General features: G+C 49.5%; 2 protein-coding genes across 4 annotated transcripts in view; both read right to left on the bottom strand.

The window, feature by feature from the left end:
• Positions 1-6273, bottom strand: part of PRELID2 (PRELI domain containing 2) — a 65049-nt gene extending 58776 nt beyond the window's left edge. For all 3 annotated transcript variants that reach the window (XR_003754591.2, XM_029051613.2, XM_029051614.2), the window contains exon 1: positions 6153-6273. Coding sequence is in view for 2 of the 3 variants with exons in the window: in XM_029051613.2 (XP_028907446.1) it covers positions 6153-6227 (75 nt within the window). In the remaining variant the exon portion in view is untranslated. The remainder of the gene's footprint in view (positions 1-6152) is intronic.
• Positions 6274-16533: 10260 nt separating this feature from the next.
• Positions 16534-24531, bottom strand: GRXCR2 (glutaredoxin and cysteine rich domain containing 2). Its single transcript, XM_029051365.2, has 3 exons — positions 24056-24531; positions 19481-19708; positions 16534-16815 (listed from the first exon to the last, which is right to left on the bottom strand). The coding sequence occupies exons 1-3, from the start codon at positions 24497-24499 to the stop codon at positions 16633-16635; spliced, it is 855 nt and encodes a 284-aa protein (XP_028907198.1). The 5' UTR covers positions 24500-24531; the 3' UTR covers positions 16534-16632.
• Positions 24532-27508: the final 2977 nt, after the last annotated feature.

Genomic DNA, 27508 nt, shown 5'->3' with positions numbered 1-27508 from the left:
TAGAACCCATGACCTCTGACTCCCAAGCCCGGGCTCTTTCCACTGAGCCCCGCTGCTTCTCTGGAATCATATCAAATAGGAAGGTATGCCTAGGTGCTGTGGAGCTGAGGGGAGGGTGACCATCTAGTGCTCGAAGGGTGCAGATCCGGGGCAAAAGGGATGCGAAACGGAGAGGGGAAATGAGGGCTCGGTCAGGGAAGGCCTCTTGGAGGAGGTGAGATCGGAAAGTCCATCCGCTAGACTCCCGGCTTCCAAATCTGGTTGGATCTAGGCAGGGCAGGAGTTAGAAAGTGCATCTAATGGTAAGTCTAATTCTGTTGTATTGTACTCTCCCAAGTGCTCAGTACAGTGTTCTGCGCATAGTAAGCACACGATAAATATCATTGATTGATTAGTGGAACAACGCCCCGGGAGCTCCGGCACGGAATGTAGGGCCAGAATGGTGGGACAGAAGGCAAGGTTGGTGGGAACAAGAGAGGCGCTGTGACCTAGAGGAAAGAGCCCAGGCCTGGGAATCGGAAGACCTGGGTTCTAATCCCGGCTCTGCCACCAGTCTGCTGGGTGACCTTGGGCAAGTCACCCATCTTCGCTGTGCCTCAGGTACCTCATCTGTAAAGTGAGGATTAAGGCTGTGAGCCCTATGTGGGATGAGACTGCATCCTACTTGACTAACTTGCATCGACCCCGGCCCTTAGTAGTTCCTGGCACACGGTAAGTGCTGAACGAATGCCATAAAAAAAAAGTGATAGCAATTCCCCGGTGTGAACTGACGCTTTACCTGGTGCTGCTTTTGAATTGTTGGATTTAGCTTATTTGTCCCCTGTCTGTTTGTCCTTCCCACCTTGACCGTGAGCCTTCCGTGACCCAGGATTTACGATACGTGAATAGGACCGATAATATGGATTAAGCGCTTATCTTGTGCAGGACACCGTATTAAGCACTGGGAAAGAATACCTAGGTGGGAACTAGACATGGCCCCTGTCCCTGGGGGCGGGGGGGCTCACAAGCTAAAAATAAGAAAAGGGAGAGGGGCCTAATGTCCACGTATTCTCCCCAATACTGAATACAGTGCTCCCAGTGCTCAGCGTAGTGCTCTGCACAAGTAACGTATCTACCAACTCTGTTTTACCGTACTCTCCCAAGCGGTTAGTACAGTGTCCTGCACACGGTAAGCGCTCAATAACTACCACTGACGACGATACTACTACTATTCACACACCGTAAGCCCTAACTACACGGTATCGATTGAACACTCATTGATTAAATTGTACCCGACCAATGGGGCAGAAAACACAAACCATACTGCCAATATGGGGGTCAACGTCTTTTTATTTTCCAAGTCTCGGATTTGGGGAATCCCTGGACTCTCGGGGGTTCTCAGAGCCGAGATTACAGCTGCAGGCCCTGTTCTTCAAAGTAAGGTTCAAAAGCTCTTTGTAGCATAGAGGTGTCGTATTTGCAAGATGAAAAGGAATATCGGAAAAAGGAAAACATTCCTAGGCATCCAATCAACTTTCTACTCTAAATGGAAATGCCATTCATAAATCCCATTTATGTGCTTAGCTGCAATCATTCAAACACTTTACTGGAGAACATCAGGTTCACAATTACGAGAATAAATAATGTTCTGAGCCATTATGTTGGAGAAAAGGAATTATTTTAACCTTTCTTCTACTCTAAGAAGGCTCCCCAAATTAAATACATGTTACTTACCCTCGGACTAATCTAAGCCAGATAGTGTATTACCCCATATAAAATAATACTCCATTTACAATGTTTCTTTAGTTCCAACTCGAACCGATCAACACTAGTAACTTCTTAGAAAACAAGTTATACGTGGCCCTGTCTGATTTGAGAAAACAAGCCAAAGGACTTTGACCCTCGGCTGACATGCCTGAAGTAACCAAAGATTGGAGACACAGATAATTGAATGCATATCCATTTCTTATTTATCCTCCGGGATGCAAACTCCTGAAAGAGAAGCTTATTAAATACGGCCGTTTGAGCGAGCCCGAGAGCCTTCTTCCGTACATATATTCATTTACCCAACTTTGTAGATCGCTTTGCAGGTGATTTTTGTTAGGGAAGGAAACAGCTGTAGATGACAGAAAGAAAAAGAGAGAAGGGACAGTCAGCAAAAAGAAGAGATCGCAGCACACTCGTCAAATACCCGGACACCAGGGTCGATGAAAAGAGCAGTTTAGCATTCAGTGAATAAGTTATTTCTGGATTTCGTAGCACGCTTCCATTCCTCCCTTACAATGAGATTTAGTTCAGAGACACAGCACTTTGGGGACAGATAACTTTTTTTTTTAAAGATACCACTAAGGTTTCGATGTAGGCGGCCGATTCTGTCAGTGACACGATTCAGGCAGGAGAGGGGAGAACTACCCTCCACCCAGGTTTTAAAAATAGTAGTATATTATGACTCGGAAAGAGAGACGGAATTCTAGGAGCTAGTGCACGGTCCATTTTAATTTTCAATCGATCTCTCTCCATCTTAACGGAGCCAAAGGCTTAAAAAAAAATTAAATTAAACCAATTAATTTCCTAGGGACGTAAGTAGACTGTAAGCTCCTTGTGGGCAAGGAATGAGTCTGTTTACTGTTATAGCGTATCCTTCCAAGCATAAGTACATGGCTCTGCACACAATAAGCGCTCAATAAATATGACAGTGAATGAATGTCTTGGGTGCCAAAACTTTCCTTTAAAAAAAAAAAAAATGAAGCTCTGCGAAAAGCGTGAACAAAATTGCTTCTCCAAGAGGATTGATTCTCTGTCTGAAATCGCGGCATTTCTATTGCACGTGCCCCTGGATCCTTATTATTTCAATCAAGAAACACAAAAGGCGTACGATCCCGAGCCCTGCCGTACGATTACCGCTTCGGCTAATCTGCAATTTGCAAAACCGCTAAACCAAGAACTTAGAGGCACAGCGGAGAGGCGAGGCCAGAGGAAACTCCCGCTGGATCGCAGAAGTAAACCAGGAAAAGGAGGAAGTTATAAGAGGCTCCCTCCTTGGACTGAATGAAAAGGAAAACAAAATAGAACAGGCTGGCGGGAGGAAGGCATTCGAGGAAAAGGTTTCAATTACCCAAGACTCTTCTAATGACACACTAATACGATCTCGTATGTCTAAACGATCGCTGGGAGCCGCTGGATAGTCTGATACGTTACTGCCTAGACGACGGAGCGCACCACCAAGCCAACCATTACGAGTTCCTCGGAAACCTCGGGGTGGGTACGAAGTCCAAAGGCGACCAACTTATTTTGTCCGGCCACCAGGCCGCAGGCTGGGAAGGGCCGTGGATCTATCTGCCCTGCTTAATTTGGGGCGGGGGCTGCCATAGTTTGGGCCCAGAATGGTCCACGGTGGGTGACGAACGGGTGGATTGGAGCTGGGTTTTGTGTTCTGAGACTCCATCTACCTACGGAAATGTGGCCATGGCGGGCGAGGCCCAAGAGCCCAAGACCAGTTTATTCCATCTGAAGCACTTTAGGTCAGGAACAGCTCGCCCAAGACTACTCCAACTTTATTTATATGACGGCCTAAACCATTTCTCCCAGACCACTTGACACATAAACCCCACTGGGGGCAGTTTGAGTTGCTTTTTTCCCCCCGATTCCCACCCTTAAACCCAAACGCCACTTGCCGTCGGGCTGGAGGCAACGTAGGACCAACCCACAACAAATAAAATTCTAAGAGGATGCGGCAGAAGGAGGGGAACGAGGTCTGAGTTACGAAGCAGCGTGGCTCAGTGGAAAGAGCACGGGCTTGGCAGCCAGAGGTTAAGGGTTCGAATCCCAGCTCTGCCACCTGTCAGCTGTGTGACTGTGGGCAAGTCACTTTACTTCCCTGTGCCTCGGTTCCCTCATCTGTAAAATGGGGATGAAGACTGTGAGCCTCATGTGGGACAACCTGATTACCCCGTACCTACTCCAGCGCTCAGAGCAGTGCTCGGCACATAGTAAGCGCTTAACAAATACCAACGTTATTACAGCGTGAGTATAAAAGCAAAAGGCAGATCCCTTTTCCTTTAACGGTATTTGTTAGGCACGTGCTGTGTCCCAGGCCCTGTACAAAGCGCTTGGGTAGAGACAAGTTATCAGGTTGGACACAGTCCATCTACCTCCTGGAGCTCACAGTCTTAATCTCCATTTTACAGATGAGATAACTGAGGCACCGAAAAGAAATGATTTGCCCAAGGTGACATGTCAGACAAGTGGCGGGGGTGGGACTGGAACCCAAGCCCTTCTGACGCCCGAGGCTGTGCTCTATCCAACAGGCCACACTGTTTCTTGCGGGGACTCGGCGTCCAAGGAGAAGGTAGAATTATAGTCTACATTATAGATACAAGGTCTGGGGTTGTGTGGCTCCAGAATATACTTCAAATAATCATTTCACAAAGAGGCAGATTCCTAGCACCCATTTTTCAATGGTTCAACCGCTTTCCGTTTACCTGGAGGATGCGGGAATATAAGATTTCATGGACGAAATGACTCCAGGCCTAAAAAGGTCCACTCCCAAAATAACCGGAAATGATTCCGTTTTAGAAACCTCCTAAAACGCTCTTCACCGCCTCTGCTCTGAGACGAAGGCAGGCCAAGGGGTGGCAATTAGTCACTTGTGCGTCCTTACGGGCAAAGTGGGAGTTTCATAAGCGGGGGGTGGAGGTGGGGGTGGATATCCTACTAACTCTATGAGATCACCTTAAACCCACTGGAAATTCTGACTGAATGAAGGGCGTCGATCCTATTTCCAAGTGACTCAGTTTACACCCTGAAATCCCTCCCCAAGGAGCCTCCACCCTGGTCTGGCCCCGGAAGGGTCGAGGCGACTTGACGAGAGGGAGAAGGGATGAAAAATGGGGGAAGAGATGGGGGGTGGGGGTGGAGGAGAGAGATGCGGAGCGGAGGAGGTTAATGGGGGCGGGGGCCAGGGGTGGAAGAGAAACAGTGGGGCCTAGTGGAAAGAGCACAGGCCCGGGAGTCGGAAGGACCTGAGTTCTAATCCCAGCTCTGCCACTTGTCGGCCGGGTCATCTTGGGCAAGTCACTCAACTTCTCGGTGCCTCGATTCCCTCACGGATACAACAGGGATTAAAACTGTGAGCCCCCCGTGGGACACCAACCCCGCCTTTCTTGCATCTACCCCCGGCACTCAGTACACTGTCTGGGACATACTAAGCACGTGACGAACACATTTTTAAAAAACAGAGGGGGTGGGGAAGGATGGAGAAGAGACGGAGAGGAGGTGGAGGAGGGATGGGGGAGAAGGGAGAGAGGGAGTGGAAGAGGGGTGGGAGAAGAGGGACAGAGGGGGGTAGGGGAGGGATGGGGGCAGAGGAGGGGGCTTGAGAGGGGGAACTGGAGGGACAGGGTGGGGGAATCGGAGGGGGAGGGTGGGGGAACCGGAGGGACAGGGAGGGGGAAAGTGAAGGGACGGAGAGGGGAAAGTGGAGGGCCAGAGAGGGGCATTGTTGGGTAGGGATCGTCTCTGTTGCTGAATTGTACTTTCCCAGTGTTCAGTACAGTGCTCTGAGCACACTAAGCGCCAGTAAGTGCCTAATAAAGACAACTGGAGGGCTCATTGGAGGGGCAGAAGGGGGAATTGGAGGGACAGAAGAGGGGCAGAAGAGGGACAGAGAAGGGGGAATTGGAGGGGCAAGGGAGGGGCGGAGGAGGGCCAGAGAAGGGGGAAGTGGAGGGACAGAAGAGGGGGCGGAGGAGGGGAAATCGGAGGGCCAGAGAAGAGCAGAGGAGGGCCAGAGAAGGGGGAAGGAAGTGGAGAGGCGGAGAAGAGGAGGAGGGCCAGAGAAGGGGTGGAGAAGGGACAGAAAGGCGAATGTGCAGAAGCTCCCTAGAGGTCTTTCGGGGGGCTCCCCGACGGCCCGGCCCATCTTGCCTCGTCCCCGCCGTCCGACCTGTCCCCGGCAGACACCGTCTGTCCGAGTCTGTGTGAATCGGCGTGTGCGGATGGGTGTGTGGACACGGAGCCTCCGGGGCTGCGGCCAGAAGGGCTGAGCTGGGGTGGAGGGGGCCGGGGCCGGGGGGTGGAGGGGGCCGGGGCCGGGGCCGGGGCGGACCCCCGCCCCCTCCCCTGCCCTCCCCTGCCCTGCCCTCCCCTGCCCTCCCCCTCGGGGGGCGCCCTACCTTGCGGAGGAAGCTGGAGACCACCTGGTCGAAGGGGTAACGGTAAACCTGCCGCACGTCCACCGTCACCCCCATGGCCCGGCCGGCACCGAGGGGGCCGGGGGCGCTGATTGATTGATTGATTGACGGGGGCGGCCCCAGGGGGCGGGGCGAGGGGCGGGACGAGGGGCGCTGATTGATTGACGGGGGCGGCCCCAGGGGGCGGGGCGAGGGGCGCTGATCGACGGGGGCGGGACCAGGGGCGGTGATTGACGGGGGCGGGGCAAGGGGCGGGACAAGGGGCGCTGATTGACGTGGGCGGGACAAGGGGCGCTGATTGACGGGGGCGGGACCAGGGGCGCTGATTGACGTGGGCGGGGCCAGGGGCGGTGCCAGGGGTGATGATTGACGTGGGCGGCCCCAGGGGCGGGACAAGGAGCGATGATTGACGTGGGCGGCCCCAGGGGGCGGGACCGAGGGCGCTGATTGACGTGGGCGGGGCGAGGGGGCGGGGCCGGGGGCGCTGATGATTGGCGCGGGCGGGGAAAGGGGTGGGGCCAGCGGCGGTGATTGACGGGGGCGGGGCAAGGGGCGGGGCTACCTGCTGCCGAATTGCCCATTCCAAGCGCTCAGTACGGTGCCTAGGAAGCGCTCAATAAATACGACTGAATGAAAGGGGGAGGGCCAAGGGGCGGAGCGTGACCGCTTAGTCCAGTGCTCTGCACATAGTAAGCGCTCAATAAATGCTATTGAATGAATGAATGAGGGAGGGGCGGGGCCAGGGGCGGTGATTGACGTGGGCGGGGCCGGGGGGCGGAGAGTGACGTAGGCCGGGCGAGGGGGCGGAGCCGGAGCGGCGGTGACGTCACGGGGGCGGGGCCCGAGGGGGCGTGTCCGTCGTTGTCCCCGCCCCCTGGCGGACAGCGAGGGGAAGGGCGGCGGCCTCAGCGCGGGGCGGGGGGAGGGGAAGGGAGAGGGCGCTTTTCTTTTCTTTTTTTTTTTTTTTTAAACCACTGAAAACTTTATTGTTCCGCCAGCGAGGCGGACAGGCGGGAGGCCCCTGCGGCCCGGCCTCAGGCCGCATTCATTCATTCATTCATTCATTCATTCATTCATTCATTCATTCATTCAATAGTCTTTATTGAGCGCTTACTTTGTGCAGAGCCCTGGACTGAGCGCTTGGAAAAGACAATGCATTCATTCACTCAGTATTTAGTGAGCGCTTACTATGTGCAGAGCACTGGACTAACTGCTTGGAATGGACAATTCATTCATTCACTCAGTATTTAGTGAGCGCTTACTATGTGCAGAGCACTGGACTGAGCGCTTGGAATGGAAAAGTCATTCATTCATTCACTCAGTATTTATTGAGCACTTACTATGTGCAGAGCACTGTCCTGAGCGCTTGGGATGGACAATTCATTCATTCAGTAGTATTCATTGAGCGCTTACTATGTGCAGAGCACTGGACTGAGCGCTTGGAATGGACAATTCACTCATTCGTTCATCCAATAGTATTCATTAAGCGCTTACTATGTGCAGAACACTGGACTAAGCGCTTGCAATGGACAATTGGGCAACAGAGAGAGACAATCCCTGTCCAACAACGGGCTCACAGTCTAAAAGGGGGAGACAGACAGCGAAACAAAACAAGTAGACAGACATCAAGACCATCAAAATAGATAAATAGAATCATAGATCTATTCATTCATTCAATCGTACTTATTGAGCGCTTACTGTGTGCAGAGCACTGCCCTAAGCGCTTGGAATGGACAATTGGGCAACAGAGAGAGACCGTCCCTGCCCAACGACGGGTTCACCCCCGGCCTGGGCGGGAAGCCGGTCCTCGGCCTGAGAGGAAAAGTTCCTTGGCAAACCACAGCCCTCCCCAGATGTCGAAAATCCTCACTTCGTAATAATAACGGAGGCACTGGGTAGGCGCTTACTCTGTGCCGAGCACTGTCCTAAGCGCTGGGGGAGATACAAGGTCATCGGGTTGTCCCTCGTTCTCTCATTCATTCAGTAGCATTTATTGAGCACTTACTGTGTGCACAGCACTGGACTAAGCGCTTGGAATGGATAATCGGGCGACAGAGAGAGACCATCGCTGCCCGACGACGGGCTCCAGCCTCGCATTTCATTCATTCATTCGTTCCTTCGTTCATTCAATAGTATTTATTGAGCACTTACTGGGTGCGGAGCACTGTACTAAGCGCTTGGAATGACAATTCGGCAACAGAGAGAGACCACCCCTGCCCAGCGACGGGCTCCAGTGTTGCACTTCATTCCTTCAATAGTATTTATTGAGCGCTTACTATGTGCAGAGCACTGTACTAAGCGCTTGGAATGGACAACACGGTACCCTGTAGAACCCAGGTCCTTCTGCTTCCCAGGCCCTTGCTCTTTCCACTAGGCCACACTGCAGGTGAACATGGCTTGCACAAGAAATGCTTTCTTAGAGGAGCAGCGTGGCTCAGTGGAAAGAGCCCGGGCTTAGGAGTCAGAGGTCACGGGTTCTAATCCCGACTCCGCCACCTTTCAGCTGTGTGACTGTGGGCAAGTCACTTCTCGGTGCCTCAGTTCCCTCATCTGTAAAATGGGGATGAAGACTGGGAGTCTGACGTGGGACAACCTGATTTCCCTGTGTCTACTGCAGCGCTTAGAACAGTGCTCGGCACATGGTAAGCGCTTAACGAATACCAACATTATCATTATTATTATTATATGAGAAGCAGCGTGGCTCAGTGGAAAGAGAACGGGCTTGGGAGTCAGAGGCCGCGGGTTCGAATTCCGCCCCTGCCACCCGTCAGCTGTGTGACAGTGGCCAAGTCACTTCACTTCTCGGTGCCTCAGTGACCTCATCTGTCAAATGGGGATGAAGACCGCGAGCCCCACGTGGGACAACCGGATTCCCCTGTGTCTACCCCAGCGCTTAGAACAGTGCTCGGCACGTAGTAAGCGCTTCACAAATACCAACGTTATTAGTAGTAGCGTTTCTTCCTGCCCGTCGTGGAAACTAAACCCATCCACCACCACCGCTTTGACAGAGGCAAGGGTCAGGGTCGCTGGAAAACGTTCTCCCGGGAAGTTGAGCGAGACGGTCCGACGCTACGGCAGAGATGGAAAACGGTGACATCGCGGATCGGCTGAGGTAACTCTGGTATGATCCGAGGTCTGAGGTATAATCACTGGGGACTCCGTAAGGACTTTCTGTGTCCCAAGCCCTGTTCTAAGCACCGGGGTAGGACAGAGGGCCCAAAGTCTCGGGAACCTTCTGTTCCTCAGAGCTCCAGCTTTAACGCTGAGGTAGGTTGCCGTCTATATTGCGTTTCGAGCCGCACTCTGCCTCCTCCGCCTTGGCAGTTCCACGGTCCAATCCGTCGATCTCATATTTCCATTCGTAAAAGTGCACCTTCCATGAACAACCCCCCTCGGGGTGGAAGAACGAGCCTGAAAATACTCACAGAAGCAGAAGCGGCAGCCGCGATAGCAATTGAAGGCATTTTTTCCCTAAAAGTCATCATCATTACATGCTCTCCATTAAGGGAACGACCGATTGGAAGAAAAAATGCGTTTTATGCCGGCCCTGAAGGTCAGCGGTTATTAAATGGCAGTTTTAGTCTACCAAACGCCTACCCCGTGGATAATAATAAAGCCGGAGCATAGTGAATCACCTCCGGAGAAATATGAGTAAAATCAAATGAGTCTGGAATTCGAAATACTCTATACAATAAAGGGGGCTCTTGGATTTGCACGCTTTATTTACTCGGCCCTCATCCCCACAGCCCTGAAGTACGCATCCGAAATTTTTTGATTTATGTTTAATATCCGTCTCCCTCTCTTGCTTGTTGAGGGCAGGGAACGTTCCCACCAACTCGGCCAGGCCGCATTCTCCCGAGCGCTTATTACAGTGCTCCGCACACAGCGTGCACTCAATACATACGATGGATCGACTGGTGGATGGATTGACTGAAATACGTAAAGCCCGCGTGAAGCGGCGTGGCTCAGTGGAAAGAGAACGGGCTTGGGAGTCAGAGGTCGTGGGTTCTGATCCCGGCTCCGCCACCTATCAGCCGTGCGACTTTGGGCGGGTCACTTCATTCCATAGTATTTATTGAGCGCTTACTATGGGCTGAGCACTGGACTAAGCACTTGGAAGGGACAATTCGGCAACGGAGACGATCCCTGCCCGGTGACGGGCTTGCAGTCTCTCTGTGCCTCAGTTATCTCATCTCACAGGAGAAGCAGCGTGGCTCAGCGGAAAGAGCCCGGGCTTTGGAGTCAGAGGTCGTGGGTTCGAAACCCGGCTCTGCCACTTGTCAGCTGTGTGACTGTGGGCAAGTCACTTCACTTCTCTGGGCCTCAGTTCCCTCATCTGTAAAATTCTGTTACCGATTTGTCCGTTCCAAGCGCTTAGTCCAGTGCTCTGCACATAGTGAGCGCTCAATAAATACTATTGAATGAATGAATAAAATGGGGATTAACCGTGAGGCTCGCGTGGGACAACCTGCTTACCCTGTATCTCCCCCAGCGCTTGGAACGGTGCTCTGCACACAGTAAGCGCTTAACAAATACTAATATTATTATTACTTAAAGCCTAGATGGGGAGACAGACATTAAAATCAATTACACACAGAGGAAATGGGAGATTATTAGATTGTCCACAGGTGCTTAAGTCTCCCCTTCTAGACTGTAAGCTCAGCATGGGCAGGGAACACGTCTGCTAATTCCCTTGTACTCTCCCAAGCGCTTAGAACGGTGCTCTGCACGTAGCAAGTGCTCAATAAATACCACTGATGGATTAATTGATTGGGTCCGGGGTCCTCTGCCCCTCACCCATTTTGTAACGTTTCACTGAGCACGATGAACTCAGAGAGTCACTTTACACAGTCGATCAATCCATGATATTTATCTCGTATCTACCCCAGCGCTTGGTACAGTGCTCGGCCCGCAGTAAACGTTAACAAGCACTAAAATTATCATTGTCATTATTGTTAGAAATATCGGTAATCTCAGGTTTTTGCTTTGAAAATCATTTTCCGGTTTTTGACTCATTCTCTTTTATGTAGTTCACCAGCAGTTTTTTTATGGTATGGTATTTTTTAAGTACTTACTGTGTGTCATGCACTAAGTGCTGGGGGTAGAAAGAAATTTATCAGGTTGGACAGGATCTCTATCCAGCAGTTACCGCCCTCCGCATAACTTTTCACTCACAGGAGAGCCTGGTGTCATCCGCAGACTTCACAGATATCACTGCGATATCCCTCTTCCGGGTCATCTCTGAAGATGCTAAAAAAAGATCGACTCTAGGGGGGCTCCGTTTTCACCTCCAAAATGATCCGCCTGTCCTTTGGTTTCTTCTTATTCTAACTGATGTTTATTAAGTGCTAGGTTAATGACAGGAAAATCAAAAAACCACCGGCCCTGGACCCTACAAGGAATTCACAAGCCAAGTGAGAGAAATCTGACTATTTTATATTATGTCATTACATTATCCCAGCTCGGCCACTTGTCAGCCGTGTGACTTTGGGCAAGTCACTTCACTTCTCGGTGCCTCAGTGACCTCATCTGTAAAATGGGGGTGAAGACTGTGAGCCCCACGTGGGCCAACCTGATTCCCCTGTGTCTGCCCCAGCGCTTAGAACAGTGCTCGGCACATAGTAAGCGCTTAACAAATACCAACATTATTATTATTATTATTATATCATATGGTATTATATATTATATCATATTATATCATATTGTATCATATTATATCATAGTATATTATTCATTCATTCAATAGTATTTATTGAGCGCTTACTATGTGCAGAGCACTGGACTAAGCGCTTGGAATGGACAAATCGATTAGATTATATCATATCGGGAAGCAGCGTGGCTCAGTGGAAAGAGCCCGGGCTTGGGAGTCAGAGGTCATGAGTTCGAATCCCGGCTCTGCCACTTGTCAGCTGTGTGACCGTGGGCAAGTCACTTCACTTCTCTGTGCCTCAGTTCCCTCGTCTGTAAAATGGGGATGAAGACCGTGAGCCCCACGTGGGACAACCTGATCCCCCTCTGTCTACCCCAGCGCTTAGAACAGTGCTCTGCACATAGTAAGCGCTTAACAAATACCAACATTATTATTATTATTATTATTAAATCAGACTTATAGAGCAGTAAATAGTATTGCGCTCTCTGTATATTCGTATTATAGTATAATATATAATAATATATGATTGTGATTGTGTGTAATATAATATGATATGGAATGATATATAACATGATATAATAATAATGAAAAGTCTTTCAAAAAGCCATATGTATTTTGTCTACTAGTTTACACTTTCTTTAAAAAGGGCACTAAAAAAGTGAGAGGAAGTGATTTTATTGACCATCTCTAGCTGACCAGAGCTTGTACCCAGGGCTCGTGGCAGATCCGGGAGTTCACTCTTCTAAGTGTATCTTTTTTATTTTGTTTTTAATGGTATTTGTCATCGTCATCATCCAATGCCACTGAGTCATTTCCTATCCACAGTGAGTCTACGGACACATCTTCTCCAGAACGTCCTATCTTCTGCCACGTCTGTAGTGGTTCTGTTATGCATATCCGTAGAGTTTTCTCAGTAAAAAAATGCAGAAGTGGTTTGCCATTTCCTTCTTCCGCTCACTATATACCGAGCACTATACTAAGCGCTGGGGTAGATACAAACTAGTCAGCTTGGACCCTGTCCATGCCCCATATGGGGCTCACAGTCTCGTTTCCCATTTTACAGATGAGGTCACTGAGGCACAGAGAAGTGAAGCGACTTCCCCAAAGTCACTCAGCAGAGCACGGCCTTGGGAGTCAGAGGTCGTGGGTTCTAATCCCGGCTCCGCCTCTTAATAACACTGTCGGTATCTGTTAAGCGCTTACTATGTGCGGAGCACTTGTCAGCTGTATGACTTTGGGCAAGCCCCTTCACTTCTCTGGGCCTCAGTGACCTCATCTGTAAAAAGGGGATTAAGACTGTGAGCCCCACGTGGGACAACCTGATCACCTTATATCTACCCCAGCGCTTACCGCAGTGCTTGGCACATAGTAAGCACTTAACTGCCATCATTATTATTAAGTGGCAGAGCCAGGATTAGAGCTCAGGTCCTTCTGATTCCCCAGGCCGGTGCTCTACCCACTAGACCACACTGCGTCTCAGTCTATTGCATCTGGAGTGTCAGAGATTTAGATTCTAGTCTGGGAATCGACTGTAAACGAGTGATTAGGAACTGTAACTTGTCAGTCACAGTCAAAATACCCTGTACTCAGTATATACCTATAATATCAGTCACAGTCAAAATACTTTGTACTCAGTATATACCTATAATAGCGCAAACCCCTACAATCACCGATTTGAGTTTTGAATTCCATGGGTTCACTAAATTGGCTCTGGACACTATATCTTTCTATATTACAGGCGTTCAAATATTTCTAAATGTGATTATGTGGGAACTCATAGTGCCTTTGATTACTTGACCAATAAACTCCATCTAAATGATCAGCGTTTCACATTGTCTTTCCGAGATATTTCTTCACTGTTTCACAGGTTCTTTAACACTGTAATTATATGCCATAATTATAACATTGACATGATTCCATTCCCCTCTAACATAATTGCATGTATGTGCACTCGTAATTATCCTGCTGAATTGGAAAATGAAGAACTGTAATAATGATAAGTTACAAAGGCAACTTCTGCGAAACTATTTGCGTTGGATTTACGTATAGTGCTGTGGCATTGACTACCTCAATTACACACTTACAGTTAGAGCAGCCATGGAAATTAATCCCAGACCTTGCGACCCGAGCCTCAGAAGAAACAGAAAGAAAGATAATGATACAGAGATCTCAGTAAAATACAGTCAGCGGGCCTAATGAAAGAACGAATACGCTTCACTTCAGCCTTCTATTTGAAGTCCTCGTCTTCCTTCCCAACCAGATTCCGTCTTCTAAATTTCTCCTCGGTCCAGACCACACGATCATCCTCATTTCCTTTTTCTAACGGTATTTGTTAAGCACTTCGTATGTACCGGACACTGTACTAAGCGCTGGAGTAAATGAAGTGAATCAGGTTGGACACAATCCATGTTCTACGTAGGGCTCACGGTCTTAAATCCCCATTTTATAGATGAAGCAGCCCAGGCACAGGGAAGTGACTTCCCCAAGGTCAACAGGAGCTCAGTGGTGGAGCTGAAATTAGAACCCCAGTCCTTCTGATTCCCGGGCCCGGGCTCTCTCCACTAGGCAGCGTGAAGCAGCGTGGCTCAGTGGAAAGAGCATAGGCTTGGGAGTCAGAGGTCATGGGTTCGAATCCCGGCTCTGCCACTCGTCAGCTGTGTGACTGTGGGCAGGTCACTTCACTTCTTTGGGCCTCAGTGACCTCAGCTGTAAAATGGGGATTAAGACTGTGAGCCTCACGTGGGCCAACCTGCCTACAACAGTGTTCTGCGCATAGTGAGCGCTTAACAAATACCAACATTATTATCATTAGGCCATGCTGCTTCTTGGGCTTCTCCTTAAATACCACTGATTGATCGATTGAAGTTATCGTGGGAGGATGGCCGAGAAGGAAGGGGAAAGGAGAAAAGTGGGAAGGGATTGAGGAAAGGAGAGGGTGGGAAGGGACCGAGGGGTCTCGACTGTAAACTCACTGTGGCCAGGGAACGTGTCTGCTAACTCTGTTTTATTGTACTCTCCCAAATCCTTATTGCAGTGCTCTATACGTAGTAAGCGCTCAACAAATACCACTGAAGGATTGATTGGGTGAGAGAGAGAGAAAGAGAGGATAAGGTAGGAAAGTGGGAGAAAGAAAGGGGTGCAGTGAGGTTGGGGGAGGAAGACGAGCCCCGAAAGACAAGCGGAAAAGGGGCCAGGCCTGCTCCGAAGTAATCCACTCTGCTGCCTTTCGAGTCTGTGTTTACGCCGCCTATATGGATATTACCCAAGCCCAATAGATGTAATAATCTAATGGCCGGGGAAAAAGCGGTGTCCTCTGTTTGCTTGCCTTATTTGTGCAACTCTTGTGTTCCTGGTTGTAGCCCGCTAGGCATTCAGCATCCCTGCCTCTTCTAGCTAATTAGAATTTCAATTTCACCAATAACAATTTGGGATACGTTATAAGCAACGGGAGCCGCGTTCATCAAAACGCGGTGCTTTCTATTCCTTCGGCGCTGCGTAATTTTCCGAAACAGCTCCCGACCGGAAGATGGCTTCGACCGGCTGCTACCTGAAGTGTGCGTCTGTCTGTTCTCTACCTCAGGGGCAGAGCTGAGCTAAGTCAAATGAAATGCGTATGTCACGGGAAGGGGGATCGTTTCCGAACGAGTTTCCAAACAGAGGGTAATCTGCAAACGGACGGGCTACTTAGGCTCACGCGGAGTTGTTGCCCGGCCGGAGATGTCGGGGAAACGTAGCCTAACCGGTCCAACGGAGGATTACAACTACAGGACCCCCTGCCAGTTAAAATAAACCAAGACGCGCACTGGCAAAAAGAAAAATTTCACCAAAGGGCACGAGCCCCTCAGGGAATCCCTTGGAGAAGCAGTGAGGCCTAGAGCAAGGGGCTGAGCGTCAGGAGAGCTGGGTCCCCATCCCAGCTCCACTATTTGCCTGCGGCGTGACCTTGGGCAAGTCACTGATCATTCCTGTGACTCGGTGTCCTCATGTGGAAAGAGAGGGAAAGATACCCGTTCTCCCTCTTAGACTGGGAGCCGTTGAGTCCGAGCTAATAATCATAACTGTGGTATTTGTTAAGCGCTTACTATGTTCCAGGCACCGTACTGAGTGCTGGGGTAGATACAAGCAAATCACACTGGGCTCACGGGCTTAATCCACGTTTCCTCCCCCTTTTGCTACGCGGCAAATGGCAGAGCCGGGATGAATGAAAACTCAGGTCCTTCTGACTCCCCGGCCCGTGCTCTTTCCACTAGGCCACACCGCCTCTCTGATTGTAATGCATCTACCCCAGCGCTCGGCACCTAGTACGCACTCGACAAACATCACCGTTAGCAGTGATAGAAGGAGCAATAAGAACTACAGTAATGACCGAGGTATTTATTAAGCATTTACTACGTGCCAGGCACTGTCCGAAGCGCTGGGGTAGATACGAGCTAATCAGGTGGGACACGGTCCCTGTCCCACGTGGGGCTCACCATCTTAATCCCCATTTTACAGATGAGGTAACCGAGGCGCAGAGGAGTTAAGTGACTCGCCCCAGGTCACACAGCAGAGGAGTGGCGGAGCTGGGATTAGAAAACACATCATTTTGACGCCCAGGCCCGTCGGGGCTCTAACCACTAACACTCGTGGAATAGTGGTAATAATAGGAGGAGGAGGAGAAGGAGTCATTCTGTCTCCTACAACTGTTGTATTGTCCTGTCCCAAGAGGTTAGAACAGCGCCCTGCGCAGAGTAAGCACTCAATAAATAGGACCGAGAGGAGAAAGAGGAGGGTACCACCACCACCAGTAGCCAGCCTCGGTCCAGGTGCAGATCACTGGTTGCAGATCTGGCAGGGCTGAAGGCCTTTCTCATTGCACGCCGGGCATCGCAGTGCTCGGTAGGACTCTCTGAAGCGGTTTGCCAACATGGAGAACTTGCTTCCGTGGCACAAGGAGCAGGGGGCCCGGCCGGATCCTCTGCACCGGAAGCAGTCGTGCTCCGCGCCATCCTCCCCCTGCAAACGAAAATCGGAATGGCTCACGGCTCCGCCGTGCAAGCGCCTAGTACGCGCCCCTCGGAATCGCCCCTTCCAAAATTCCTAACGGAGTACACGGGCACCTGCGTTCCTTGTTATCTTCGGTGGCGAGCGGCCTCGGGGACGGGTAACTCGGATTGGTGAGCTTCCCGAGTGCTTAGTATAGTACACGGCCCTCGGGGGCACTCAGTAAGTGAGCTCAACGGTTCTAGGATTCAGGAGGACACTAGGGAATCGCTACGCTACTGAGTTCAACAGTTCCAGGATTCAGGAGAATTGCTCTATCGATCTACGTGGAAAATTTTGCCTGCAAGAGATGGGTTTGAACCCCCGTCTAGGACTTGATAATAATAAGAATAGTACTTGTTAAGCGCTTACTCTGTGCCCAGCACTGTTTTAAGCGCTGAGGTAGGTACAAGTCAATCAGGTCGAACACAGGCCCTATCCCACTGTGGCTCACCGCTTTAGTCCCCATTTTACAGATGAAGTAACTGAGGCCCGGAGAAGTAAAACGACTTGCCCAAGGTCACACAGCAGACATGTGGCGGAGCCGGGACTGGAACCCAGACCCTTCTGACTCCCAGGCCTGTGCCACTGTTCTCTGGCCCTATCCCAGCCCTCAACCGCCGAGTGGCTATTTTAGAAAGAGGCACAGAAAATAGTACGTCCAGTTCCACTCCAAACTCACTGTGGGCCGGGAACACGCCTACCATCTCTGCTCCCACGTGCTTAGTCCGGTGGTCTGCACACAGAAAGCATTCGATACATACCACTGTTGACGATGATGACTTATTAACTTATAAGTTAATGTAACCTAACATATTATATACTTACAAGTGTAACTTATTAGACATTCGTTCATTCAATAGTATCTATTGAGCGCTTACTATGTGCAGAACACTGCACTGAGCGCTCGGGACGGACCATTCGGCAACAGATAGAGACGATCCCTGCCCAGTGACGGGCCTACAGTCTGATCGACTCGGCCCAAAGGAGGCAGAACCGCCTTCAGACGTCTGACCATCCGTGGAGGGTGGGTGGGGGGACAATTTGACACCTCCCTCCCCCATTCTAAATGACATCAGTACGTTAACGTGATTTGCCGGTGGCCGGTACGTTCAAACCTCGAGGATTTCTCTGGGGGCAGAGGCGTCAACCCAGACGCTCCCCCTAACCCTTGCTCCAAAGCTTTTGGGTTCCTCTCCCACTTCCCCGTGGGATTCTTTAGGGAATCTATTTTTATTTTGTTTTATTTCATTTATGGACGTATTTATATTAAAGTCCGTCTCCCTTTCTAGACTGCAATCTCGTTGGGGGCAGGGCGTGTGCCGACCGACTCTGTTATATTGCACGAGCGCTTAATACAGTGCTCTGCACACAGTGAGCACTCAATAAATACCATCCATCGACTGATTGACTTGGAGACGGTCACTTCCAAATTTTCAACCACCTCCCCCTCAGATAGTGCTCTCTGAGGCTTCAGTTCATTCATTCAATAGTATTTATTGAGCGCTTACTATGTGCAGAGCACTGTACTAAGCGCTTGGAATGGACAATTCGGCAACGGTTCGTTCTCTTTCCGTCTATTCCTGCCAGAAGTCTTGCCTGTCTAAAAGAAACTCATCTCCTGTTACCTGGAAAGGATTAGGAACTAAAAAAGAATTAAAAGAAAACATTCCAGCTCCTACGTGCCCCTGTGCGTCTCACCCTTCTCTAGGGATCCGCCCTGTTCTTTGGGGGTAAACAGTGGTTCGATACTTGCTGCGTAGTGCAGTGCAAGCATTTAGTACAGTGTTCGGCGCTCAGTGAAGGTTACGGTCTGATGTACGAGCGGCCTTTGGTGACCCAGGGAAATCCAGCTCAGGAAGCAGTCCGCTCTGTTACAGAAAGAAGCTCTTCTTAGAAGCCATTTTCCACCTGGTTTCCTTGCTTGCGGGGGCCGAGCGAATCACCGAAGAAACAGCAGTCTTCCCGGCTCGTTTATCTCTTAGTTTTCCTCTTATGGAAAACGAGAATAAATGTGTTGAATAAATGCATTGACCTCTGAGTCAAATATCTCAAATGAAACATATATTATAGATTATTTATCCATCTAAATACATTATTTATTAGTTAATCTGTCTCCCCCTCTGGACTCTGGATGTGATCCATCCCCGGAAAAAGCTTTCGTTCAGATGACTCGATCACGGATGAGAGGAACTGGGTTCGGATCCCGGGTCCGCCCCTCATCTGCTGTGTGACTAGTCACTTCACTTCTCTGGGCCTCATTTCCCTCATCTGTAAAGTAGGGATTGACCGAGAGCCCCACGTGGGACTATGAGCCCCTCCAAACTGTAAGCTCATCCCTCTAGACCGGAAGCTCACTGTGGGCAGGGAATGTGTCTGCTTATTATTATACGGAACTCTGTGCGCTCTGCACACGGAAAGAGCTCAATAAATATGATTGAATGAATGAAGGTGTTCAATCTGATAGGCTTGTTTCTACTCCAGCACTTAATACAGTGCCTGGCACACAGTAAGCGGTTAACAAATATATTTAAAAAAAAACACAAGAGGTCCAAAATACAGAAAATGAGAAGAATCCAGGGAATCCGAAGGGTCGTAGGTGGAAGAGCCAGCCCCATTTCCCCAGCATTGGCCGTACCTGGATGTAGTGATTGAGGGAGGAGGGATTTTCCGGTTTGAGCAGGCACGTCTGGTTCTCCTCACTGCAACCAGCCGGCTTTCCTGGATTCCCGTCTGACCAATCCTCAGCGTCCTCTCCCTTCTGCAGGATTTTTCTCATCAAGTCTCTCTTGTCCACTGGAGCGCGGATGATTTTCAGGTTCTTCGTGTAGATGATGATCTTGCCGAAATCTAGAATGGGAGCGGGCTATCAAAAGAACAACATCAGGGCCCCGGCAGCACCAGACCACCATCCAGCAAGGGAGCAACAGAAGGAGCAAATTTGGCACGAGAAAACTGTAGAGCAGCGGACTTTAAAAAAACAGGTGGAGATATCTTACTGCACTCTCAGTTCATCAATCCATCGTATCTATTGAGCACTTACTGCACTTTACTAAGCTCTTGGGAGAGTACAACATGATAGAGTTGGGAAACGTGTTCCTTGCCCAAGACAAGCTTGACTCCCAAACCAAGAAAACCAGGTCCCCTGACCCTTTTTTCTGCAGAGCTTAAGGAAGTCACAATTCCTTTTAAGAATTTTTTTTTTTACGGGGTTTGTTAGGTGCTTACTCTGCGCCAAGCCCTGTACTTAGTGCGGGGATAGATACAAGGTAATTAGATTGGACACGGTCCCTGTCCCTTCCGGTGCTCATAGTCTTCATCCCCATTTTACAGAAGAAGTAACTGAGGTACCGAGAAGCCAAGTGACTTGCCCCAGGTCACGCAGCAGACGAGTGGCAGAACTGGGATTAGAATCCAGGTCCTCCGACTCCCAGGCCCTTGTTTTATCCACTGGGTCATGCTGCTTCTCTTGTGACAGCGAGCAGTTGCTTTGGAAACAGGCACAAGCTTAAACTCTCCTTGCTTTTTGGTTCACAGAAGGAGGAATAACTTATTTTCTCATTGCTGTCCTGACCAGAAAGAGAAGCAGGGGTCCCGGAGGAAAGATTCTTCTGTTCGTCGGGGAACTGATACTTCAGTGTGATTTTGTAGCTAAAACTTTGGATTTGGTCATAGAGGCCCATTTGGTGCTGTTTATCCAAGTGGAGTGAGTTTTTTGAACTTGTGCTAGCCCCGGAGATAATCCGGGGACAGCGATAAATACGACATTAGTGAAACTCACTGGAACAGAAGTCCGTTATGTTTGAAACTCTAATAGAGAAGCAGCTTGAATTAGTGGAAAGAGCAAGAGGTTGGCAAGTCTGTGTGTGGGCTTAGGCAAGTCACTTGACTTCTCTGGGCCTCAGTTCGATCCTCTGTAAAATAGAGACCCAGAGTCTGTTCTCTTTCCCCTTTAGAATGTCAATCCCATGTGTGATGGAACTGGGTCTGAGTTGTGTCAGGGCTTGCCACGTAATACGTGTTTAACCAATGCTGCAGTTATTATCATCATTATTTTGCTCCGTAATATAAATGCCAATCTAAGAAAACCTTCCTTATTGTTATTAGTAGTAGTAATATGGTATTTGTTAAGTGCTTTCTAGATGTCAGGCACTGTTCAAAGCGCTGAGGTCGATGCGGGCTAATCGGGTTGGACACAGTCCGTGTCCCACAAGGAGCTCACATCTTAATCCCCATTTTACACGCGAGGTAATGACTTGCCCAAGGTCCCACAGCAGGCAAGTGGATCAGCCCAGGCCCGTGCTCTATCTCCCTAGACCACGCTGCTTCAATATTTCTCTTGGTCTTCTACATTGCTCTTTGAAAAGACCCATTTCGATTGCTCGATGAAGTTGATCTATTCAAAGAGGCCGTACATTAAAACCAGCCCTTTTTAGGAGAGGGATTCCCGGATTCTATATCCCCTTGGAATGATTTTCATAGCTACCCTGAGCATGCCAAGAATACTTATTAAAACCACAAAGTGGCTTTCTTAGTTCAGTTTCCACTAGCTCTTCTTGAGGGATCTTGTAGCAGCTCTCACTTCTTATCGTTTTATTTGAATTTTTCATAGTATCTGTTAAGCACTTACACCGTTCCAGACACTGGATTAAGGGCTGGGGTAGAAGGTTGGTCACAGTCCACGTCCCACATGGGATTCACTGTCTTAATCCCCATTTAACAGATGAGGTAATTGAGGCCCAGAGAAGCGAAGTGACTTGAGCACTGCAGATAAGTGGCAAAACCAGGATTAGAACCCAGATCCTTCTGACTCCCAGGCCAGGTTTCATCCAAGTTGGATTCACCATTTTACAGTTTTAAGCATGGTCACCAACCCGAGCTAACCTGCGGCGTTTTTGAAGGTTGCGCCTACCCTTCCAGCTGAAACGCGAGGGCTTCTGTTTCTCTGACGTTCTTTCCAGTTGGCAGTTCGTTTGAAAAAGGCAGTCTCTGGGGACCCTGGTAAAACTCGGTGATCTCAGTCTATCCCCGGGCACCAAGCCGGGTAGAAAACATTAGATTTAATTTGTTGAACTAACAGGTAGATGTTGAAATGCTGTTCTTTGAGTATCATAACAATAGCAGTAATAATTGCGGTCTGTGTCAAGTGCTTACTACGTGCCAAGCAAATCAGTCGGTGGCATTTATTGAGCGCTCACCGTGTGCAAAGCACTGTACTAAGGTCTTGGAAGAATACAATACAGTGAAGAAGACGATCAGGTCAGACAGCCCCCGTCCCATACGGGACGTAGTGTAAGAGGGAGGGAGAGCAGGTATTTCACTTCCATTTTGCACCCTGCTTCATCCTAATATACGCCAAAGCAAACAAAATACTCACTGGGATTTGGGTGCTCTTCTCGGCAGCTGGCATATCCCCTGGAGCCTGGAAAAATCCAATTATCCTTGGCAATGAGGGTAGGAATAGAATGAATAATTGGAATTCTTGAATCATCCAGAATCTCTAACTTCAGCATTAGGGTCAACCTCCTTGCCAAATAAATTTTTTCCCAAGGGCAGCTAGCTGATACTAGACTGGTCTGACCCGAATTACGCTGACTTTCTCCACTCCACCCAGTCTCTGGTGGAGGTGTTATCTAGCTCAAAAGTCGGTGGGGGTTTTCTGTGGTTGTTTTTAAGTGGTATTTGTTGAGTGCTTGCTATGTGCCGGCACCAAACTAAGCACTGGAGTAGATATATGATAATCAGGTTACACATAGTCCCTGTCCCACGTGGGGTTCCCAGTCTTAATCCCCATTTTACAGATGAGGTAACCAAGGCACAGAGAAGTTAAATGACTTACCCAAGATCACGCAGCAGACGAGTGGCGGAGCTGAGCAGAAAAGATGGATGAGAAGGAGTGGCAGGGGAGACCCGGATAATCCATGAATTGGATTATCCATTCCTGAGTCACGAATGTAGAGTGGAGTGAGTTGGGCTTTATTCGCGGGGATAAGGCGCCGGGCCTGCTAGACCACCATTTCTGTAATCCTCTAAAAGTAACCCTGCAGAGGAGAAAACGCACCTCCCAAACCCAAGGGAATCTGCATGAACAAGAACAGCAATATTTTTTTTTCCCCCTCAGTGGAATGTGATGATCTACTTATGGGCTTTCAGTTAGTCAAACAGCAGGTTAATATTTGTGTTCACCTGCCAAATGTGGTTTTGGCTCATCTCATTCAACTCACTTTATTTTATTTATTTTTTTAATTAATCAGTGGTATTTATCGAGTGCCTACTGTCTACACTAAGTGCTTGGGGGAGTACAGTACAGTAGAATTAGCAGTCAGGAACTGAATCTTCCCTCAGTCTACGCTTCGGATGTTTAGGTGGCATTTGGAATAAGGAATGACGGGGAGCATTTTCAGAATGCCCTTTTGTGGACAGTCAGCTCCGAGAGTGAGACCCATGAGGGACATGAACTTCATCCACTCTGAAACAACCTCTATCCACCCCAGTTGTTAGTACAGTGACTGGCACTTAGTAGGAACCTAACAAATACCAACTAGTGGATAGAGCACGGGCCTGGGAGTCAGAAGGACGTAGGTTCTAATCTCTGCTCTGCCACGTGTCTGCTCTGTGACCTTGGGTAAGTCCCTTAGTTACTCCATCTGTAAAATGGGAATTGAAAGCTCGTTGTGGGCAGGGAATGTCTGTTGGATTGGACTCTCCCGAGCACTCAGTACAGTGCTTTGCACAAAGCAAGTGCTCACTAAATACGATCGAATGATTGGATGAATGACAGGGACCGCGTCTAACCCGACCGGCTTGTATCCATCCCAGAGTTTAGAACAGTACCAGGCACAGAGTAAGTGCTTAACAAATACCACAGTTATTATTATCATTATGAGAATCAGCAGAGCACAGGGGATAGAGCTCGGGCCTAGGAGTCAGGGTTCTAATGCCTACTCTGCCACTTGTCAGCTGTGTGACTTTGAGCAAGTCACTTCACGTCTCTGTGCCTCAGTTACCTCATCTGTAAAATGGGGATTGAGACCGGAAGCCCCACCTGGGACAGGGACTGTGTCCGACTCGATTCGTTTGTATCCACTCCCAAGGCTTATCATCGGGGTGCCTGGCACTTGGTAAGCGCTGAAGAAATACCATCACCATTATTATTATTATTATTATTATTATTGTTACCAATCTACAGTTCGGCTGGCCTCTCTGTACTTACCCTGTGCTCTCTAGCTGGGCAATCTCCAAGGTCGCTGGCCGGGAAATCGTGGAAGAGGGGATCACGTCCTGCCAGAGAATAGGAATCGCCTTCTCTGAACGCGCTGAGCCGCTGAGCCGTCAGTTTAGTGGACGAGTACAGTCGGGGCTCGGGGACTGGTTCGGCCTCAGAAAAATCGCCCGCCGGACCAAAGGACGGGCGGAGGCAGCCGCGGGGAGGCGAGTCGTCGTGTGGGACATCCAGTTCCTGGCCATCTTCGAAGACTTGCTTCAGGACCCGGCCGCTGGAGGAGGAGGAGATTTTGAATCTCACCTTCCGGGGCCTTGCCTCGCCCTTCTGGCTCAGTTGCTCCTCAAGAGGCTCCATCCGCTGAGAGTCCGTACTCTGGGATCCAGCGCGCACCTTAGCCGGTGAAACTCTGGACCGAGCTGGGGGAAGAGTCATTCCATCGCTCCCCTTCTATGTATAATTCAGACTGGGGCTGGGGCACTCTCGCGTTACACTGAAACGGACACCCGTCCATTAAGCATTAATAGGAGGCCATGGAAAGGGCTATGGATACTGAGTCAAGGCGATGGAGACCAGATATTCTGGGCTTTCCTAAGGATGGGGCAGCTTCTACACACGAGGAAAGGTTAACTCGGCATGGGAGGAAATCGACAGACTCATTAAACACAGCATTGATTCTATTCTGTTATGGCATCTGTTAAGCCCTTCCTGTTCTAAGCGCTGGGATACGGAGGAGTTAATCTGGTTGGACACAGTGTCTCTCCCACACAGGGCTCATAGTCTAATTAGGAGAGGGAAGAGGCATAGAATCCCCAATTTACAGTGAGGAAACTGAGGCACAGGGAAATTGAGTGACTTATCCAAGGCCACACAGCAAGCAATAGGCACAGCCGGGTTTAGAACACTTTCTATTAGGCCATGCTTGATTGAGCACTACTGTTAGCCAAGCACTCTTCTGGGCCCTTGGGGAGCTTAAAATGGCATAGCGTACAGACCTGGGACTCAGAAGGTCAAGGGTTCTAATCCCACCTCCGCCACTTGTCTGCTGTGCGATCTTGGGCAAGCCACTTCATTTCTCTGTGCCTCAGTTCCCTCATCTGGAAAATGGGGATTGAGCCTGTGAGCCCCACGTGAGGCAGGGACTGTGTCCAATCTGATTTGCTTGTAACCGCCCCAGCTCTTAGTCCAGTGCCTGGCACATAGTATTCATTCAGTAGTATTTATTGAGCACTTACTATGTGCAGAGCACTGTACTAAGCGCTTGGAATGCACAAATGGGCAACAGAGAGAGACAATCCCTGCCCCTTGACGGGCTTACAGTCTAATCGGGGGAGACGGGCAGACAAGAACAATGGCAATAAATAGAATCAAGGGGAAGAACATCTCATTAAAACAATAGCAAATAAATAGAAACAGGGTGATGGACATCTCATTAACCCTTAACAAATACCATCATTATTATAAAAGCGAACGAATGGACCCACTACCTGCCTTCAAGGAGCTGACAATCTAGATAGCGCTAAAGGAAGGAGAGAATAGATCTAAATACGAGTCACAAGAGAATACACGTAAACAGGCATATTTTACAGTTGGATTTGCACCCTTTATTCACCCCTCCCTCAGTCCCACAGACATTAACATTTCCATAATTTGCCGAACATAGGATTGACTCAAGACGGGAGAGGCTAAATCAGTGGGAAATCTGTGTGGGAACCGCAGCACGGCTCAGTGGATACAACACGGGCTTGGGAGTCAGAAGGTCCACGGGTTCTAATCCCGGCTCTGCCCCTTGTCCGCTGTGTGACCTTGGCCAAGTCACTTCACTTCTCTGCGCCTCAGTTACCTCATCTGTAAAATGGGGATTGAGACTGTGAACCCCACGTGGGAGAGGGATTGTGTCCAACCCGATTTGCACGTATCCACCCCAGCGCTTAGTACAGCGTCCGGCACGCGGTAAGCCCTTAACCAATACCATCATAATAATTATTATTAGAGCAGGGAGATGATGAGGACTTGATCCAGGGTGGTGGTAGACTGAATTGAGAGGAAGGGGCAGAGCTGGAAATATTAAAGAGGACGTTCCAGCAGGATTTAGAGCCAGCCTGACTGTGAGGGATAAATGAGAGGGGGTGGCGGGAGTTGGGGGTGGGAGGGGAAATTAAAAGATAGTGTTAATGTTGGAGGCCTTGGAGACAGGGAAGAAGACATTGATGTCACCAGTGATTATACCGTAATAATGATGGAATTTCCTCTCAGGTTCGCACCCCGAGAGTTTCCAGTACTCTACCAGTCTCGACAATGGGAGGGAGAGTCGAGCGGAGGCCTGTTCATTCCATCCCTAGCTTGGCCGGTGGCTAGCTCAAAACTCACCTGTGCTGGGCAGCAGCGACGTGGGAGAGTCAAGGGTGGAGACTCAAGTTTACTGCGTGGAAGGAGGCAGTGGTAAACCATTTCCGTATTTTTACCAAGAGAACTCTATGGCTCCACCGCCAGAAGGATCGCAGATGGCGGCGGGGCGTTATGGGAGAGATGCGTCCATGGCGTGGCTATGGGTCGAAGACAACCTGACAGCATAAGACAAGATAATGATGGAATTTGTTAAGCCCTTACTATGTGCCGTTCTAAACACCGGGGTAGATACAAATAATCAGGCTACACACTGCACCTTTCCCTCACTGGGCTCAAGCCTAACTGGTAGCGGGGAGGAGAAGGGAGAACAGGTACTGAATCCCCCTTAAGCAGGAAAGTTAAGTGACTTGTCCAAGGTCACACATCAGGCAAGCAGCAGAGCCGGGACTAGAACCCTGATCCTCTGCCTCATGGGCCCCGAGCTCTTTCTACTAGGCCATGTTGCTTTCCTAGGCCACGCTGGGAAAGTTAGCAAGAAGAAAAGGTTCTGGTAGGGAAGAAAAGATCCATTTGAGGACCTACTAAGTGTAAGGAAAGCAGGTTGAGCTGAGATTGAGGTGAAAAGGTGAGGTTGTACGGCAGGTGAGGGTAGGTCCTCGGATAGAAATATAGAAAGCAAAGCAGGCAGCCTGTCTCCTGGGCCAAGGTGGGTTTTCAGGGGGCCAAGACCATCGGGTAAGTGGTCAAGTGGCTCACAGCTTTCAGGAAAGCCGGATCGTTTAAAGGGGATGCTTTAAGGAGGTCAGAAATTTGGAACCCCAACAAATGTGCCCTGTCCTTCCAATTACATGTGGAAGATTGCCCTTTTTCTTCCTGGGAAGCCAGCGGGCCACAGCTTCAGTATGCCCTGGATTTTTGTCTTCCAGTTTGCTAAAATTGTCATTAGACTCTTTTCTTCCATTAACTGTGAACCCCAGCATCCCTTGTCAGTGGCTTCCCTGATCTCAACGCTTTAGGTTTTTATCTGGACTCTTATTTGTATATTCAATTATTTATTCTTCTATTTCACCCCGATCTAGCTCTATCCTGTTAGAT

The sequence above is a fragment of the Ornithorhynchus anatinus genome, chromosome X1, assembly GCF_004115215.2.
Source record: "Ornithorhynchus anatinus isolate Pmale09 chromosome X1, mOrnAna1.pri.v4, whole genome shotgun sequence".
NCBI classification, from domain to species: domain Eukaryota; kingdom Metazoa; phylum Chordata; class Mammalia; order Monotremata; family Ornithorhynchidae; genus Ornithorhynchus; species Ornithorhynchus anatinus.
The sequence above is the reverse complement of the archived record's forward strand: the minus strand, read 5'-3'. Positions and strand labels throughout refer to the sequence as shown.